This window comes from Podarcis cretensis (genome assembly GCF_951804945.1).
Source record: "Podarcis cretensis genome assembly, chromosome: 14".
NCBI classification, from domain to species: domain Eukaryota; kingdom Metazoa; phylum Chordata; class Lepidosauria; order Squamata; family Lacertidae; genus Podarcis; species Podarcis cretensis.
Genome location: NC_137183.1, coordinates 29,837,796 through 29,854,546, shown reverse-complemented (window position 1 = coordinate 29,854,546; position 16,751 = coordinate 29,837,796). Strand labels below are relative to the sequence as shown.

Sequence of the window (16,751 nt, the reverse complement as noted above, 5' to 3'; positions counted from 1 at the left end):
AGCAGCTTCTTGGCCTCAAGCCTGCCTGCCCCTGCCCCACAGTCAGTAGACAGGCAAGAGGACTCATCTCTCCTTGCAAATGTGCTCCAAAGGTGAGAGAAACAGCACCCATCCCATCCCATGCTTTATTCCCTAAACTCCTAGTATAAACAGAAGGCAGGCGCTCTCTCAGTGAAGGGCCAATCCTGCAGGAAGTGTGGAGGGGCGTCCCTTACAAAAAATCATGCTGAGAGCCCCGAGGGGTTAGGCCACTGGCAGGGAAAGCAGTAAGGGAGTTCTCAGGATGTGCCTCATGGGGTTTTATGCACCTCCAAAATGAAGGAATGGAAACGGGGGGCAGAGCAACTGCCTTTGCACATTGAAAGGTCCCAGATTCAATCCCTGGGAACAGCTTAAGGGAAAAAACAAAAAGGTCAGATAGCAGGCAGTGGAAAAGGTAGAACTGCAAAGTCATTTGAATCATTAACTGGAAGTATGACAGGACATAGGCAAGCATGCACAGATCCCACCCTTAAAAGAAATACAGCCAATTAAGAGAAAAAACGAAGCCCTAATTACAAACCATTCTGAAAGGACTTGTGCCAGCTTTATGAATGATTAATGCAATCTAATTCTGATTGCGGTCAATGAGAAATGAGGATCTGAGCAGAACTCCTGGAAATGGAGTATGGAGTGGTTATGGCCCAAAATCTTTCGGGGGAGATACCACCAGGGATCGAGCCTGGGACCTTCTGTGTGCAAAGCCTGAGCAGTGGTCTTCCATTGCCTTCCTTCTCAGTCAGCTTATTCAGAGCAGAGGAGGTCCCTCTGCAACCCACATCTGTGATAGACAACAGGTAGATAATTCACACTTAAATGCAGTCTTCAGTTTGGCAGCTCCCTCCACAACTTTCAAATAACCAGGAATGAGTCTAAAGGGATTCTATATCCAGTTACTTCTTCAGTTTGACCCAATGTTTCATGTTCCAAAATTTAACAATAATTGATTTTTTTGTTAATGGACACAATCAATGTTTTGATTCTATAGGGCAGCATCCAGCAAAGTAGGTTCATTAGTGTGAGAATCTCTGGTTGTATCACAGAGCTCCCTCCTCACTTTCTTCTCCCCATGCACCCCCTAAATCTGTTCCAGAATCCCTACCCCACTCTGAACGGCATTAGGGGACAACACAGGCAGAGGGAGGGGAAGTTCCATTGCACAAACAGAACAATGGAACCACACGTAATCTCTCCTGCAGTCAAACCGCTGCATTGGCAGCTCTGAAGTGACCTTCCATGGAGCGCAAGCCTGGGCAGTGCGCACGGAGGTCCTTATCTCCCAGGTGACAAGACCACCCTCTTGGCCTTGCTGATGTGGTCCAAAGGAAAGCAAAACAATACATTTGGCACCAGCTTGGCTGCAAGTGTTGCCAGAAGCAGGTGTATGAGGTGCTATTCATTCTTTGTAGGGTTTACTCCTTTTCTTGTCCTGAAGATATCCCACAAGGCAGTGGAGGTTTAGGATCAGTGTCTTCCTTCTCCTTGGTAGGCTACCTTCCCAGGTTGACGAGCCACATCTGACCCTCACTCCCTCTACTAGAGCATGTGCAGAAACCGCCTCCTGACTGTTGGACCCACTACTGGTCTCGTCTGCTCAATCCGCTGGAGCCTGTCTTCGCATGCAGGGAAAGTCCCTAACTCATGGAGGGTTTGAGACCCATCAGTTACCCTCATTAAAAGGTGTAGATCTAGGCAATGACAAAACCCTGAGTGTTACAAATGCAACCAAGAACACCAGTCACACTATTAGGAAGCCAAATGCAAACTTTTGTTGCCTACAGCTTGGGGGTTTCCTACAGGGTTAGGGTTTGGTACCTGGTTGGCCACTGTGAAAACAGGATGCTGGCTAGATCCAGTAGGCTCTTCTTACATTCTTACAGTAGATGAATATTATCTAGCCCAGTAAAACCCATACCCAAGAGAAGTGCTCCTGGATTCTTGGCTGTTTGTTCTGTAGAAGCCTGCCCCCCGCCCCCACCAATATGGGATGCTGCCCAGAAAGCGCTTGTCTGTCTCTCCTGATGTTGAACACAGCAGGTGCCTGGATTCTGAGTGGAGGCCTGCCTTGGTGTAAAAAGCCCCCTGGGCCTTTCTCCTGAGCTGAAGACCCCGCTGGGGAGGCTCCTGACCACATCGTTTCCCCCCCACTACTAGGCCAAACTCTGGCCCCTCCCATTAGCCAGGTCGCTTCCCTAATGGATCTTCCCTGCCCCCAGCTTGGCAAGGTCCCTGCAGAGGCAAGCCGTTAAGTGCAGCCTGGCCTAATAGCACAGGGAGGTGCTTGATGGTACCCGGTAATGGATGCGGGAGCCAGGCAGCTCTGTGTGGTTTCTCTGCTTTCCCTCCCTAGGAGGAGACAGTCAGAGCTGCCTCAGCCTTCAACACTGCTGCCGCTGCCGGGAAGATGCTGCTCTTGCCCTGCCTGCTGCTGCTGGCCTTTCTCAGGACAGGTACCTGCATCTGGTCTCCCTTCTCTCCCTTCCCCACCAGCCCAGTAGCCCCCCAGGAGCTCCAACTTGCCATGCCAAAACCTCACTTTGAAATTGCAGTCTCTATAGACTCCCAGGGGCTTCTCAGCCCATGTGCAGATCTGCTTCGAGCAAGACTCTCACTCTTAGGGGCTTCAGGGCCATCTTAGAGCTAAGTAAAAGCCCTGTTTGCAGGGTGCCACTTGCTCTGGGGTGTCCCATCAGCTGGAGGAAGGAATCAAGCCAGGATCCAAGCATGTTGACAAGGAATGATGGGCCTGTGTTTGTGTGCATGACAATTGGGAGTGCGTGTGTGAATGTGTTTGAGACAGAGAGTTAAGCCTGTGTTCATAGGCCAGTTTGCCTGCAAGTGCTCTGCTCAGTTTCCCAGTCAGTAGGAGGAAAACCTTTCCCAGCTCCTTGCATCTTCCAACCCAAGGACAACTTCACCAGACAGACTTTTGTGCCTTGCCAATGCAGATCTGTCTGATCAGAAGTGGGTACCCTCAAATCCCTTAGCACAGAACCAGTCACCTTCAGTCTTTACTGGGTTTGGCTTTACTCTTTATGGGAAACAAATGTCCCTGGACCCTGGGTGCTGGTTGTTTGATCTGGCTCAGGGCAGGAAGTGGTTCTCCTCTAGCAGAAGTGGCTGCGACTTTGCAGCCTTAATTATTAGGATACTTTCCCTCGCTGTTCAGCCCGCTTCCACAGGACTGCCAACCACTCTATTGCCATGCGACGGAAGAGACGCTGAAACGGCAGTCCCTGGGCTTGCCTGCCCCCTCCCCGGGGTCCTCCTGTGTGGGCTTTCAGCAGGGCTGAAGCAGCAGTATCCTCCCCCCTCCCCGCAATTCTCCCGCGAGCCCCGGCAGGGAGGGCAGCCCACCGAGCACCCAGCTTGTTCCAATCGCTTCCTCTTTCCAGCTGGTACCCAAAACGTGCACCTTTGCGAGGGCTACCTGGACCCCGCCGGGCTCCACCACGCCGGCTTCTACTGCCCACGCCTCACAGACCCCCCTACCCACGCCTACTGTTGCCTGCCTGCCGCCTCTCGCCGCTTCAAGTCCTGCTGCCCACGGCCCGAATTTGAGAGGCTCCGCGGCAATGCCTCGGCTTCTGCTCCGCCAGCCGCGCCCCGGTGAGATGCCCTTGTGGGGGGACGGGCGGAAGGGGCGGCGAGGGGGGTTGGGGGTTCCCCTCTGCCCCTCTTCCTCCCTTCCGTCTGAGCCCGCTTTCCCTCCACAGGAGCCCGCTGGGGCCGCTGCTGGGCGTGGGGCTCTACGGCTGCCTCGTCCTGGCCCTCATGACCGTCGACTTCCTTCACTTCTACCGCCTCCACCAGCGCAGCTTCCACCGCCTCCTCCACCGACGAATCCTCGGGAGGTGCCCCTGCAAGAAACAGGAAACCGGCAAGAAGGCACGCGGGGCGGGCGGGGCGGGAGGTGGAGCAGCTCCGCTCGCGGGCCGCCCGATCTCTTCTCCGCTGGGCGCTCCAAGGGAGGCGCTACCAGCACGTGGGTCGGCTAGGGAGCGGCTGTCGCGCTCGCGTGGCGTCACTAGAGCGCGCCATGGAGGAGACGTCGGTGAGTGGGGTGGGCGGTGGGAGCCCAGCTGACCCCCAAACCGAATCGCTCATCCACCCCGCCCCTCTTATCTCCGTAGGTCCCCGAGCTCCGCCGGGAGGGCAACGAGCTCTTCCAGACAGGCCGCTATGAAGAGGCGCTGGCCGCCTACACCCGGGCCCTCAGCCTCTGCCCTGGGGATGGCGAGGAGCCCGACCCGCACCGCGCTGTCCTCCACCGCAACCGCGCCGCCTGCCACCTCAAGCTGGTGAGTGGGGAAGTGAGGAAAGCGGGAGGGTTGCCCGAGTTATGGGAGCCCCCCAAGGGGCATTGCCAGCCTGCCTACCTGCCGCTCATTTCTGCAGGAGGAGAAAAGCTGGACACTCTTGGGGGAAATTTAAGGGATCATTCCCACGTGTCTTTTCTTCTTAAAATTCTCAAGTGACGTAGCACGCATCAGAAGGTAGCAGGCATTGTGTGTGTGTGAGTTTTCCCCTAAATGGCCACAGAGCTTCCCTGTGCCCCCAGTGTCAACGTTTCTGTGCATCTCTCATTTTAACGGTGCTGAGCCCCTTTAGGTGGACTTCTTTTCACCCTGCTGCTCCTTAGAAGGTGAGGTGCCTTTATGCACAGTCAAGGGGAGCCCTCGGGGCATGGCTGTCTGGCTATGAGGTACTGAGAAGACAGTGGCCATATAGGGAGAGGCCAGCCTGATGCCTTGCCTCCTCCTCCTCCTCCTCCTCCTCCTCCTCCTCCTGTAACCTGTAGAGAATTTAGGATTTGACAGATGTCCCCCAGAAAGGTGGTAAGGGCTGTCATTTTCAGCCTGAGCTCCTCTTGAGTATTTTCTTCTACCCTCACTCCCTGCCCCCTTATATCTCCTTTCACCAATGCCTCTCTGGCATTCTGCTTCTTTTGCAGGAGGACTATGTCCAGGCAGAACTGGATGCTTCTAAAGGTGAGCTGCAAGGGGTGGGGTGGGGTGGGGGATTATGCTCCTTCCAGAAGTCTCTTTCTCTGCAGAAGCCTCTTTGCTGCCTCTTAATACTTTCTTGCCTGTTCACAGCCATAGAAGCTGATGGGCACGACGTGAAGAGCCTCTTTCGGCGCAGCCAAGCCCGGCAGAAACTGGGCCGCCTTGACCAGGCCCTCCTGGACCTGCAGAGGTGTGTGAGCCTGGAGCCCAAGAACAAGGCCTTCCAGGAGGCTCTGCGCAACCTTGGCAGCAGCATGCATGAGAAGGTAGGAGAAGCATCGGGGGGAGTAGGGCATTTCCAGGGTAGGCACCTCCCTTGTGGGGCAGCCTAGTTCTCCACCCAGGAAGGATTCTAGGCTTCAGGTGTGTACTGGGCTTCTGGAGTATGACTGTGGGGTTTCTCACCAACTGCCTGTTTGCCTCAGATGACAGCCATGTCCCGCACAGACTCCAAAGTGGAGCAGATGTTTAAGTTGCTGCTGGACCCTGAAGAAAAAGATCTGGACAAGAAACAAAAGGTACTCATCTAACCAGTAAGCGAGTGGGAGGTGTGATGTGCTCTGATGAAGAGCAACTTTGCATGTGCTGCAACTGTACATATATGGGATGCAGTTGTAGAATTAGGCAGTCTCCAATTCTGTTTTCTATTTCAAAATGCAAGTTTTGTATTTCCAAAGTTGCCTGTAGGCAAAAGCCAGAGGGAGGGTTTTTGATGCCTAGATCAGGATACCTGAGGGAGGAAGGGAGGAGGACTTTGAGTCATTATACCGTAACTTCCTTTTCTGTGACTGACAAAACCAGAATATATTAGGGTGGTGCTTATTTTAATATGATCAGTCTCAGTCAAGAGTGATTCATTCTGTCTCATGGGATTTATATACCACCCTTCATCCAACAATCACAGGGGGGTTCATAACATAAAGTCATGCTAATGTTGATGGGAGTTACAGTGCAGCAGCACCTGGGGGGATTCTGCGGGCTTCCCAGCTCTGCCCAATGAGGAGATCCCCACCCCCATGGCTCTTAGAGAAGCAAGGACAATGGAGTTATTATGGGCCAGAATCTCCAAACCTCTCCAGCTCTAAATTCTGGCTGTGCCCCTCCAACAACTGTGTGGCCTGATGGGGAGCGGTTAAAGTGAGCCCCTTTGTCCAGCTAACTGGCTCTTCTCCTGTCCAGGCAGCTCAGAATTTGATTGTTTTGGCTCGCGAGGAGCCTGGTGCTGAGAAGATTTTCCAGAACGACGGGGTGCGCCTCCTGCTACAGCTGTTGGATACAGGTCGGGCGGACACGGTGCTAGCAGCTGTGCGAACCCTCACTGGCCTTTGCAGTGGGCATCGTTCTCGGGTATGTCCACTTTTTAAGATGAAAGCTTCTTCACTCTTTATTTTTTTTGGGGGGGTAACAGGTTCAGTCCGTTTGCTGACAGGTTTTGCATAAAACACTCTCCAAAACCTGTTGCTTCAAGAGCATGCCACTTCTCTGAGGGTGTGTGTGCCTGGAACTTGTCCCTGACCGTGTACTGCATCTTTGAAATGCCTCAGGAGGTCAGGGGCAAACCAAGTGATCTCTTCTGTCCCCCTACAGTACAGAGCCAGGGAGGGGCTGCAGAGGCACTTGTGCTTTCTCTGCCTCTGCCCCTGCTTATGGGTTGCCACCCCATTCTCCTGGCAGGCACAGAGTTGAGTTTTCGCCCATGTTTCAGGCTGGGGAAGGGGATGGAATCACTCCTCTCTCTCTGCTCCTCCAGTGTTGAGAGGAAACCTTGGGCTTCCTATTTGCTGGAGTCTGGCTAACCACTAGTGATTCACAAAGAGTGCTCTCCAACAGTTCCTTGTCCAGTGACACGTGGGGTACTGCAGGGTTCTGTCCTGGGCCTGGTGTTGTTCAACCTCTTGGAATGGACACCCTCCAGGTGGTGGACTCTCCTTCATTGGAGGCTTTAAAGCAGAGTTTGGATGGGCACCTGTCAGGAATACTTTAGTTGTGATTCCTGCATTTCAGAGGGTTGAACTGGAAGACCCATTGGGTGCCTTCCAACCCTACAATTCTATGATCACTTACTGTGGCGGACAGAGAGCTAGCAAGACTGTTGAATCCTTGAGTAATACATGCTGCAAGATAACCTAGATATATAAACCCCTGAACTCTGTCTCCTTGGGTAAGTTTATGGGTCCCCAGAGTTCCTACTGACAAACCACAGTTACACTTGTGGAGTTGTCTACTAGGCAGGTATCCAGCTCTGCTCTGAGCATTGTGGGGGAGGTTCTTGAGAGACAGGCCTGGATTCCTCCCCAAGTCTCAGTGGATGCTGCCCTTCTTTCAGACTGCAGTGATCCTGGCTGAGCTGGGGCCGCAGCGCCTCTTTGCTATCCTAGAGATGGAGGACGAGCAAGTCTCGCTGGCAACCTACAGCCTGCTGCAGGTTATGTTTGATGCCCTCAAGGAGGGGCTGCAGAGGGATGTGCGTGGCAAGGAGGAAGCTGTTGTCTTGGGTGAGTCCCTTGGGTGCCTCCCTGATGGGCTGAGCATCCACTTGGTGTCGTGCCAAGCTCATCTTCGTGCTGATACCTTGGGTGGAGCTGGGCTGTGAATGCTGGCCTGGAGCAGAGGAGGCGCAGACCTCCTCAACTCTGAATCTGCTCCTGTAGATACATCCAAAGAGCTGAAATTGCTCCTCAAGCAGCTGCTGGAAGCCCTGACCCGGGAGAGCATTTCCTCCTATGGCCGGGACAGCATCCTCAACCTGCTGATCAGTGTGGTGCCCCGGAAGTCGCTGAAGGACCCCAACAACTGCCTGACCCTCTGGGTCATTGACCAGGGTACGTCTAGCCCATTCCCGAGCCCCTCCTCTTCCTGGCCTGGGTCACTCGCCAGCGCCAGTGAGCATGTCTGTCCTCGCTAGGTCTCAAGCAGATCCTGGAGGTGGGGGGCACAGTGAGCCAGAGTCCTGGGGGCCTGCGGGTGACAGAGAACACCCTCATGAGCGCAGCCGTCCTCCTCAGCAAGCTCTATGGGGACCTGAAGTGCGATGGGGAGCGGGAGAATTTCCACCGGCTCTGCGAGGACTATGTCAGGTAGGCCTGTGACTGACTTGGGGGCCGCCCCCTGCTGCTTCTGATAGGGGGTGCTGGGAAGGCATGGGGGGCCAATGAAGTAGTGCAGAAGTGGTGGGGAGTGATGCTCAGCGCCTAGCTGCTGACAGACATCGAAAGCGTCACAACAGCCCACCAGCTTGGCCAGAGACACCCAGTTACTGTAGTTCATGTACTGGTTGCTGCAAGACTGGATTACTGCAGTACGCTCTATATGGGGCTTCCCTTGCACCTGATCTGGAAGCTGAAGCTCCTACACAGCTTGATTGCTGAAAGGAGCAAAAATTTGTCAGCATATAGCACCCGTGCTCAGAGATCTGTACTGGTTGCTGATTTGCTACCGAGACAAGTTTAAAAGGTTACTATTAGTATGCAAAGCCCTTAATAGTTTACCTGTGAGATTGCCTTAACCCAGATATGCTCACTCGACCACTTCCATCTGCAGAATTGGCACTGTTCCAAGTGCCATATATTACCCGTTCTGCATTTATAAGAAATGGATCTTCTAGTGTGGTGATATCAGGCAGGCGCCTTCATTCTACTCTTTTCGGCGTCTGCTAAAAACATTTTTGTGTAGGCAAGCCTACCCATATATTTAAAATGCTTTTGTGTTTTTAGTTTATTGCTGGTTTTAATTTTTAGAATGTGTTGTTTGTACTAATAATCTTACTGTTTTATTCTTTTTATAAACCACTTTGAGGTTTTCTACAATCACGTGATATATAGATGTTATGAAATAAATACATAATAGTGGGTGGGAGGAGGACTTTTGCTGCCAGAAGGTGCTGTTGGTTGATCTCAGATTTGAGACTCCAGCCTTCTTTCCGGTGCAGAGCTTGGGGTTTCAGCTTTGGAATGTCTGTGGCAGCTTCCTGGCTTCTCCTGATGAGCTGCCTTTCTTTCACCTCCCAGGGGCTGGTTCCAGGACCATGGCGTCTCTGGGAAATTGCGGGCCATCCAGACGGCCTCCTGTCTCCTGCAAGGCCCCTCCGAGGCTGGGAACAGGGTGCTGGAGCTGAGTGGCATCATGGAGAGCATTCTGGCCTTGTGCGCCTCGTCACGGGAGGCCGACCAGCTTGTGGCCGTGGAGGCCCTGATCCATGCTGCCGACAAGGCCAAGCGGGCCACCTTCATCACTGCCAATGGGGTGACACTACTGAAGGAGATCTACAAGCACAGCGAGCGCGACAGCATTCGCATCCGGGCCCTGGTGGTGAGCAAGAGGCAGCAGATCTTGGAGAAGGAGGGAGCCATTTTCTGGCTGCAGTGGGACCCAACACTGTTCCTCTTCCATCTTCCCAGATTGAAGGAAGTTCTGGGGTCAGGTGGCAGCTGCGGCACATCACGGTTTCTCTTTCCAGGGCCTCTGCAAATTGGGCTCGGCGGGGGGCACAGATTTCAGCATGAAGCAGTTTGCGGAAGGCTCTACCCTGAAGCTGGCCAAGCAGTGCCGGAAGTGAGTGAGCGCTGCTTTCTTCCCCCATGTCCCAGGCGCTTTAGCCTCTTCTGTGCCACGTGACTGCCTTCCCCTTTAGAAGGAGGTCAGGCTGCCTGTCCCTTTCTCAAAATCTTGGGGGCTGGTGGGAGCTGACAGATGACAAGAATGAGTCCCTCTGGCAGCTGCACAACAGACCATGTCCCACTGAAGCCTGGGGTGGTGGGGCTTCCTATGCTCCTTGCCCACTAGGGTCTCAGCTAGTAGAGGCACTAGGGATGGATCCTGATTCTCCTCCTGCTTCCAGGTGGCTGTGCAATGAGGCCATCGATGCCGGCACCCGCTACTGGGCAGCTGAGGGACTGGCCTTTCTCTCCTTGGATGCGGACGTTAAGGAGGAGCTCCTGGAGGACAAGGCTGCTCTGCAGGCTCTTTTCTGGCTGGCCAGGGTGAGGTCCTCTTCCAAAATGGAGGGCAAAGTGGGTGGGTGGGCAGCTGGGCATGTCCAGAGGCTCTTATTGCCTCTGCCTTGTTTATGTTGAATTTCCCTAGCTTAGGAATAGCAACCCAGCTGTAGTATATGATACCCAGTAATTTTTACAATTGTAGAGTTGGAAGAGGTCCCAAGGGTCATCTAGTCCAATCCCTGCAATGCAGGAATTACAGCTAAAAATGTCTGACAGATGACCATGCAGCCTCTGCTAAAAAAACTTTCAGTGAAGTGAGAGTCCACCACCTTCCGAGAGAGTCTGTTCCATTGTCAAACAGCTCTTACCATCAGAAGGTTCTTCCTAATGTTTAGTAGGAATCTTCTTTCTTGTCATTTGAATCCATTGGTTTGGGTTCCTACCACTGGAGCAGCAGAAACCCACCTTGCTTTGTCTTCTATGTGATAGCCCTTCAAATATTTGAAGATTTAAGATGTAAAATGCTGTTCTGTGGCAAAATTTCCCAAGTCTCAGTGAAGTGTCTCCGCTGTACCACTTCAGATCCATAACTGGAGCTTCACATGATGAAATTCTTCCCCCACTTCAACAGCACCCAAGAAGAAAAGGATTCCTCCACATAGGAAATGAGTGTTTCGAAGAACCCTTTGCCACAACACGCCTCTTCTCTGTGTGCGAATATCTTGTTTGTGCAGAAGCATTTTGATTATATCTCCCTGCAGTAGGCTCTGTACAGCCCAGAGACATGCTGGTTGCCTCCAGGAGGACAAGCTCAGGGGGGTTGAGTTGGCCCACCCAGCCCCTTTAGGGCTTTCAAATCCAGACCAGGCTCTGGAGCAGGGGTTGGCAACTTCTGGCCTGTGGGCTGAACTTGGTCCACCATTTTGGGGAAGCCATGCCTGGCCACCTGATGTTAGGTGGGGGGGGGTAAGGGGGGGGGCTTCAAAGGAACACTTGAGAGCTTAAAGGGAATTGCTCCTTTGAAGTGAAGGACATGAGGCAGGAGTTGGTAATGCAGGTGAGCTGTGCACAAGCAAGCTGCCAGCTAGCTCTGTGGAGGCTCCTTTTATTGGCACAATATGCAAACTCAGGCAGATACATTTGGACTGTGACCTTTACACATCTTCCAATCCCGAGATTGTGGGGTGGTACAAAGTTATTTTGGCACCTGTTTCCACTGCGTCACTTCCCCCTTGCACAATGTATGACGAAGGAGACAAAGGTCACAGACAGGGCACGGCAGACTACTAAGACCGCAAAGGTTAGACAGAGGGCAAGATGTTCAGACAGCTGTGACTTTATCTGTGAGGGGGAGTGTGCTCCGCACCCCAAGGTTACGCATGCAGACAGCTGAGGCTGCCCGCGGGCAGGAGTGTGCTCCACAACCCCGCAATCATTCCCACACTCCTTTGCTGAGGCAAGGCTTGTTCCCAGCCTCTCATCAGCTGATCAGCCTTCTCAAGTTGGCGGGAAAGTGGATTCCATTAAGGAAAAACTGCTCCTCCCAGCATTGCTCTTTCAGCCTCCAGTTTCCAGAGGTTTCAAGAGCAGGGCAGGGCAGCTCCCAAAACGCCTTTCACACAGCGCCATGCTGAGCTTTGAAGTCTGGGCAACTGAGGCTTTAAAGTGCAGCATCACCATTACGTCTGGTGATTGACAGGTGGGTGGCCCCACCTACCTGCCCAACTCAGTCCGTCAGGGGTGCAGAGATGTTAAGAGATCACTTCTGATCAGTTTCTGGTGTTCTATGGCAGGGCTGTCTTGTTCTGCATCAGCTGATGCTTCTGAATAATACTTAAGGGTGGGCACACTTTACTTTGCTTGGTAGTAGCCTAGTCTTGAGGTAACAAATGCCCAAGTGGTGGCCCCTGGTCCCAAAGAATCATGAAGATCCCGACTGACCACCTTCTTCTGCTTCTTTGTTCCTGCCACCCATCTGCTCCCCTCAGTCAGAGAACCGGAGCGTCCTCTTTGCGGTGGCCTCCACACTGGTGAATTGCACCAGCAGCTATGACCAAGAGGAGCCTGACCCCCAGATGGTGGAGCTGGCAAAGTACGCCAAGCAACACATCCCTGAGAAGCACCCAAAGGTGAGAGTGGGGAGAGGAGTGCCCTGAGGGTGTCATTGGAAGTCTTCTAGCAGGCGGGGGGGGGCGTGGCCGGGCCGGGCTCCCCTGCCCTCTGCAGGAATGGTTTTTTAGGTAATGGGTTGGAGTGGGAAGCTTTTAGAAGTTTGTGATGCAAAGACCACAATTATTGTGTCAGATGCTGGTGGATGGAGCAAGGAGGGTGAGAGGAGTAGGAGGAGGTGGATAATAGGCATCCCACGACCTGTTCTCATCCTCTCTCTCCATCTCTTCCTGCCCAGGACAAGCCAGAGTTTGTGCGCCAACGTGTGAGGAAGCTGCTGGCCGCCGGTGTGGTGTCAGCGCTCACCTGCATGGTGAAGAGTGAAAGCCCCTCCCTAAGCCCTGCCTGCCGGGAGCTGATCTCCAGGTGAGGCCAGCAGGCCACAGGCCTTGATCCCTGCAGAGCTTTCATAGAATCATAGAAGGGAAGGGACCCAAAGGTCATCACGCCCAACCCCATGCAATGCAGGTATCACTGTTAAAGAATCCCTGACGGATGGCCATGCAATCCCTGCTTAGAAACCTCCAATAAAGGAGCATCCGCTACCTTCCAAGGGAGTCCGTTCTGCTGTGAAAGAGGTCTTTAACGTTCCAAAGCTCTTAGTAATGTGTAGTCGGAATCTCCTTTGTCATTTGAATCTGCTGTGGGGTGAGCTGGTTCTGGACCTTCCAACCCTTCCCAGGTTGGGGGGGAAAGGTGACTTCATACCTCTGGCTGTCTTGCCCCAAACATCATTGATCAAGCAGAAGCCAACCAGGCTGCTGCGAGCTGGTCCTGTCACATGCCTACTGGTGACATTGCAGGGCAACTTCTCTGCTTCTAAGAGCTGCCCTTGGACCATACTCCCCTGAGAGGAGAGGGTATCCCCAGAGGGCTCTTTGAGAGAACAGTAAGATAGAAGTGTAAGAATATGAATAGATGCTAGGAGAGGATATATTTATTAGACATTATCCTTCCTTGCTCACGTTTGTGAGTTCAGCAGAGTGCCATCCCTTTGCAGCTTGAAAGGGAAGCTTAGATAGGCTAGTTTTAACCTTTTAGTTTAAATAATCCAGGATGCTTTAAGGCAGACTGGATTCTCCTGGTCTTTCTCCATTTTCTCCCCCTTGAAATAACAACCACACAAAAAGTCTTGTAAAAGGTCAAAGTAACATTTACTCACTCAGAATATTTGTTGAAGAGTAGCAACCTTGTTCAGGCAGGCTTAAAATGGTAATTCAGTTACAAAGACATATTTTGGTCTAGTTTAAAATGGTGTCTGAGCATTGGAGCTCAGACACAACAGATGTTCTTCACATTTCTGGCTTGATGGAAAGTGATGAAAAAAAGAGGATTTGCCCAAACAGGTAAGAGAATAAATATAGCCATGCCCTTCCCCTGTCACGGCACAGTGGGAGTGTCTCTCACAGAGTTCTCTCTAGCAAACTTACAGGAAAACTCTTGTGAGTTTTAGCCCTTAACCAAGTGCCTACCTAGCAATAATGAACTGTTGTTTTTGACTGCATTGTACATATCCCACATGAAGCAGTAGAATAGAAGAGTCTGGCCTGAGCCTGCCCTTCTCCCTGGGTGCCTTTTCACTCCTCGCTGCCCTACTGGCCCCTCTGAAGTTGCTGTTCACAGGCAAGTCCTCCAGACCTGCTACACAGAGGAGACATGCTGGCCTTCTTACCTGTGGGTTTCTGCTTGGCCAAAGAGCTCAGAAAATTCAGTCAAGCCAAGATGACGCCTTCCTGTAATCTCAAGTTGCTGTGGAGTGTGTGTGTGTGTGTGTGTGTGTGTGTGTGTGTGTAGAGTTCTGGGTCCCACATTCAGTGCCTGCTATTGTGTGCTTCAGGGTGTTCCTGGCTGTCGTGGAAGACCCTGAGGACCGAGGGGCTGTGGTGGCTGCTGGAGGCGGGAAGGTGAGCCTCACACATGCATACACACCCTCTCCTGTTTGGCTTTGCCCTGCAGCAGCACTGGGGCATCAAGGCTTTTTCACAGTCAAGCAGAATATGGATTTTATTCCACCACTAGGCACTCATCCCTCTGGCCCTGGAAGGCACTGAAATAGGGCAGATGAAGGCTGCGCAGGCCCTGGCTAAGATCACCATCACCACCGCCCCCGAGATGGCTTTTCCGGGCGAACGGGTCAGTATGGAGTGAGGGCAGCATCACAGCAAGGCAGTGGATGGGGTCGGGTTCCCCTTTCCTCTCCCCACCGCCCTGAGCCTTTTCTCTCTCCTCCTGCAGATCTACGAGGTGGTCCGGCCCCTGGTGGGCCTCCTGCACTTGAACCGCAGTGCCCTGCAGAATTTCGAAGGGCTGATGGCTCTCACCAACCTGGCGGGGACCAGTGAGCGGCTCCGGTAAGGCTGGAGAGGCAGGCAGGCAGGCAGGCTGGCCATCTCCCTGGGTCCCAGCCCTGTCCTCTGGGAGGGTTACGTTCCTTGGAAGCAAGGGCCATTACCTTCTCCTGCTGGCTCCTCCTCCTGCAGGCAGAAGATTGTGAAGGAGAAGGCCGTGCCCATGATCGAGGGCTACATGTTTGAGGAGCACGAAATGATCCGCTTGGCAGCCACTGAGTGTATGTGCAACATGGCTCTGAGCCCAGAGGTGAGCAGGGGTACTGGGCCACCTGGCTGTGCTGGGGCCCCGGGAGGTTTATCTCCACTCACATCTCTCTTTTGGGCAGGTCGGGGAGCTGTTCCTGGTGGAGGGCAGTGACCGGCTCAAGCTGCTGGTCCTGTACAGCGGGGAGGACGACGAGAGGCTCCGGCGGGCAGCTTCAGGGACGCTGGCTGTCTTGACCTCGTTGCTGCCCCAGATCTGCTCCCGCATCCCTCAAGTGGTGAGTACCGCCTGGAGGGTGGGCTGAGCCCAGCAGTTGCCCACTGGGCATGGCAGGCCTTTGGAGGGTCTCCAGGAACTGGGTGGATGCCGGGTTTCCTTCCTGCTTGCTAACTGACCTCTCACCCTCTTTCCCCAGACGACTCACTGGCTGGAGATCCTGCAGGCCCTGCTCCTCAGCCCTGGCACCGAGCTCCAGCACCGCGGGGTGGTGGTAGTGAGGAACATGGTGGCTGCTGACAAGGAGGTGGCCGAGAAGCTGATGGAGAGCGAGACCATGGAGATCCTTTCTGTTATGGCCAAGGCCAAGGCCAAGCCCCAGATTGCCCAAGTGGCCCAGGAGTGCCTGGCGCAGGCTGTGGCTTATGGCTTGATCAAGCCCAACCCTCCTGCAGCTGCCGAGAAAGAGGAGGACTGAGAGCTGCCCCCTCCCAACCTGCTTGGGCACACTGCGCCGTCGCTGCTGCTGGGCACGGGCACCAGGGCACAGGAGGGAGGGGGCTTGGGGCTGCTGGGACCAGGGGAGTGAGCCACAGCGATTGCCGCTGGCACCCTTCAGAGCCACAGGGGCTGGTGCCACCATTTTGTGGCACAGAAGGCAGCTCCAGGGGCTGCTTTGCAGCCTCTTGGTGCTCTTAGCTATCTCTCACCTGGAGGAGGGTCTTGCTGGGCTGCTGCTGCCACACACCTTGGCAGTGCTGGTGGTGACGGGTGGTGGGCTCCCCAACTACCCCTAGGCTTGGGGTCACGGAGCTGCTTGTGCTGCATGGCTGCCTTTTTTAATTTCCTGCTGCTGGAAATCACAGCCTTCCTGTCCCTCTGGAGCTGCTCCTTCATGGTCTGAGGCTGCAGCTCCCGAGGCCTCCTCCCCTCCCTTGGGGTAGGAAGAAACTGCCTTACTGACAATCCATTCCTCTTGCCCTCTGTGGCAAACGGGACCACCGTTTATTGTAAGCAAAGATGATGTGGGAAAGAATGTGAACTGTATGAAAAGATTATGGGAAACTATACAGATGACTTTTTCGGTAAATCTGATTTTGTGTGTTTCTCAATATTGCATTGATCGAATGGGGAGGGAACTGAACAACTAGGCTGTATGTAAATTGAGGGGACGGGACCCATCACCATTTAGGGATATGTCTGACCTCCAGAGTGACTCAGGCAGAGGGAGAAGATGATCAGACCCTTTCCCACTTGGACCAACCTCCCTCCCACAAGGAAGAACAACCAGGCCCGTGTCCTATGGTGTTGCTGGGTCCAGGAGCGAAGGCTGAAGCCCCCTCCCTCCTCTTTTACATTAAACTCTTGAAAGCAACCACTCACTCGCCATGTACTAATAGATGGCATACTTTTGAGGGTTTTAAACTCTCTCTCCCCATTTTACTTTTAAAAACCAAGCAGGGGTGGGACAGGGGCTTTGCAGCACATTCATAATCCAGGCCAGATCCCTTTGCACTTTAAAACTGGGCCTGGAGCTGGTTCTAGGTGTCATGGCATGAACTGTCATTTGCAGGAAAGAGTAAGATATAGTGGTTGCAGACATAATCCGTGACGGAGGCATCCTGAAGCACCGCATCTGCACAGGTGCTGGCACGATTTGGCACTTCTGTGCATTTGCAAAGTGTGATTTAGCGCTTTGCATGCATGAGCGGCAAAACCCGGAAGTAACCCGTTCCGGTACTTCCAGGTTTCCTGCGGTCCGCAACCCAAAAACACATAACCTAAAGCGTCCGTAATATGAGGTATGACTGTAAAGGCCTCATAT

At 53.4% G+C, this 16,751-nt stretch overlaps 1 protein-coding gene across 2 annotated transcripts; it reads left to right on the top strand.

Moving 5' to 3' along the window:
* Window positions 1–1,239: 1,239 nt before the first annotated feature.
* UNC45A (unc-45 myosin chaperone A) lies at window positions 1,240–16,016 on the top strand. Of its 2 annotated transcripts, XM_079952963.1 has the most exons (21): window positions 1,240–3,648; window positions 3,756–3,927; window positions 4,173–4,340; window positions 4,994–5,030; window positions 5,139–5,314; window positions 5,474–5,566; window positions 6,228–6,395; window positions 7,375–7,543; window positions 7,700–7,870; window positions 7,954–8,125; window positions 9,056–9,356; window positions 9,505–9,599; window positions 9,886–10,027; window positions 11,974–12,114; window positions 12,393–12,520; window positions 13,992–14,058; window positions 14,174–14,287; window positions 14,390–14,505; window positions 14,635–14,752; window positions 14,832–14,987; window positions 15,126–16,016. In XM_079952963.1, exons 1-21 carry the CDS (start codon window positions 3,086–3,088, stop codon window positions 15,402–15,404), a joined length of 3,546 nt encoding a protein of 1,181 aa, XP_079809089.1. In that variant the 5' UTR covers window positions 1,240–3,085; the 3' UTR covers window positions 15,405–16,016. The 2 variants fall into 2 exon arrangements, with proteins under 2 accessions (XP_079809089.1, XP_079809088.1); XM_079952962.1 differs by lacking the exons at window positions 1,240–3,648; window positions 3,756–3,927 and adding an exon at window positions 4,076–4,093.
* The last annotated feature ends 735 nt before the right edge of the window (window positions 16,017–16,751 follow it).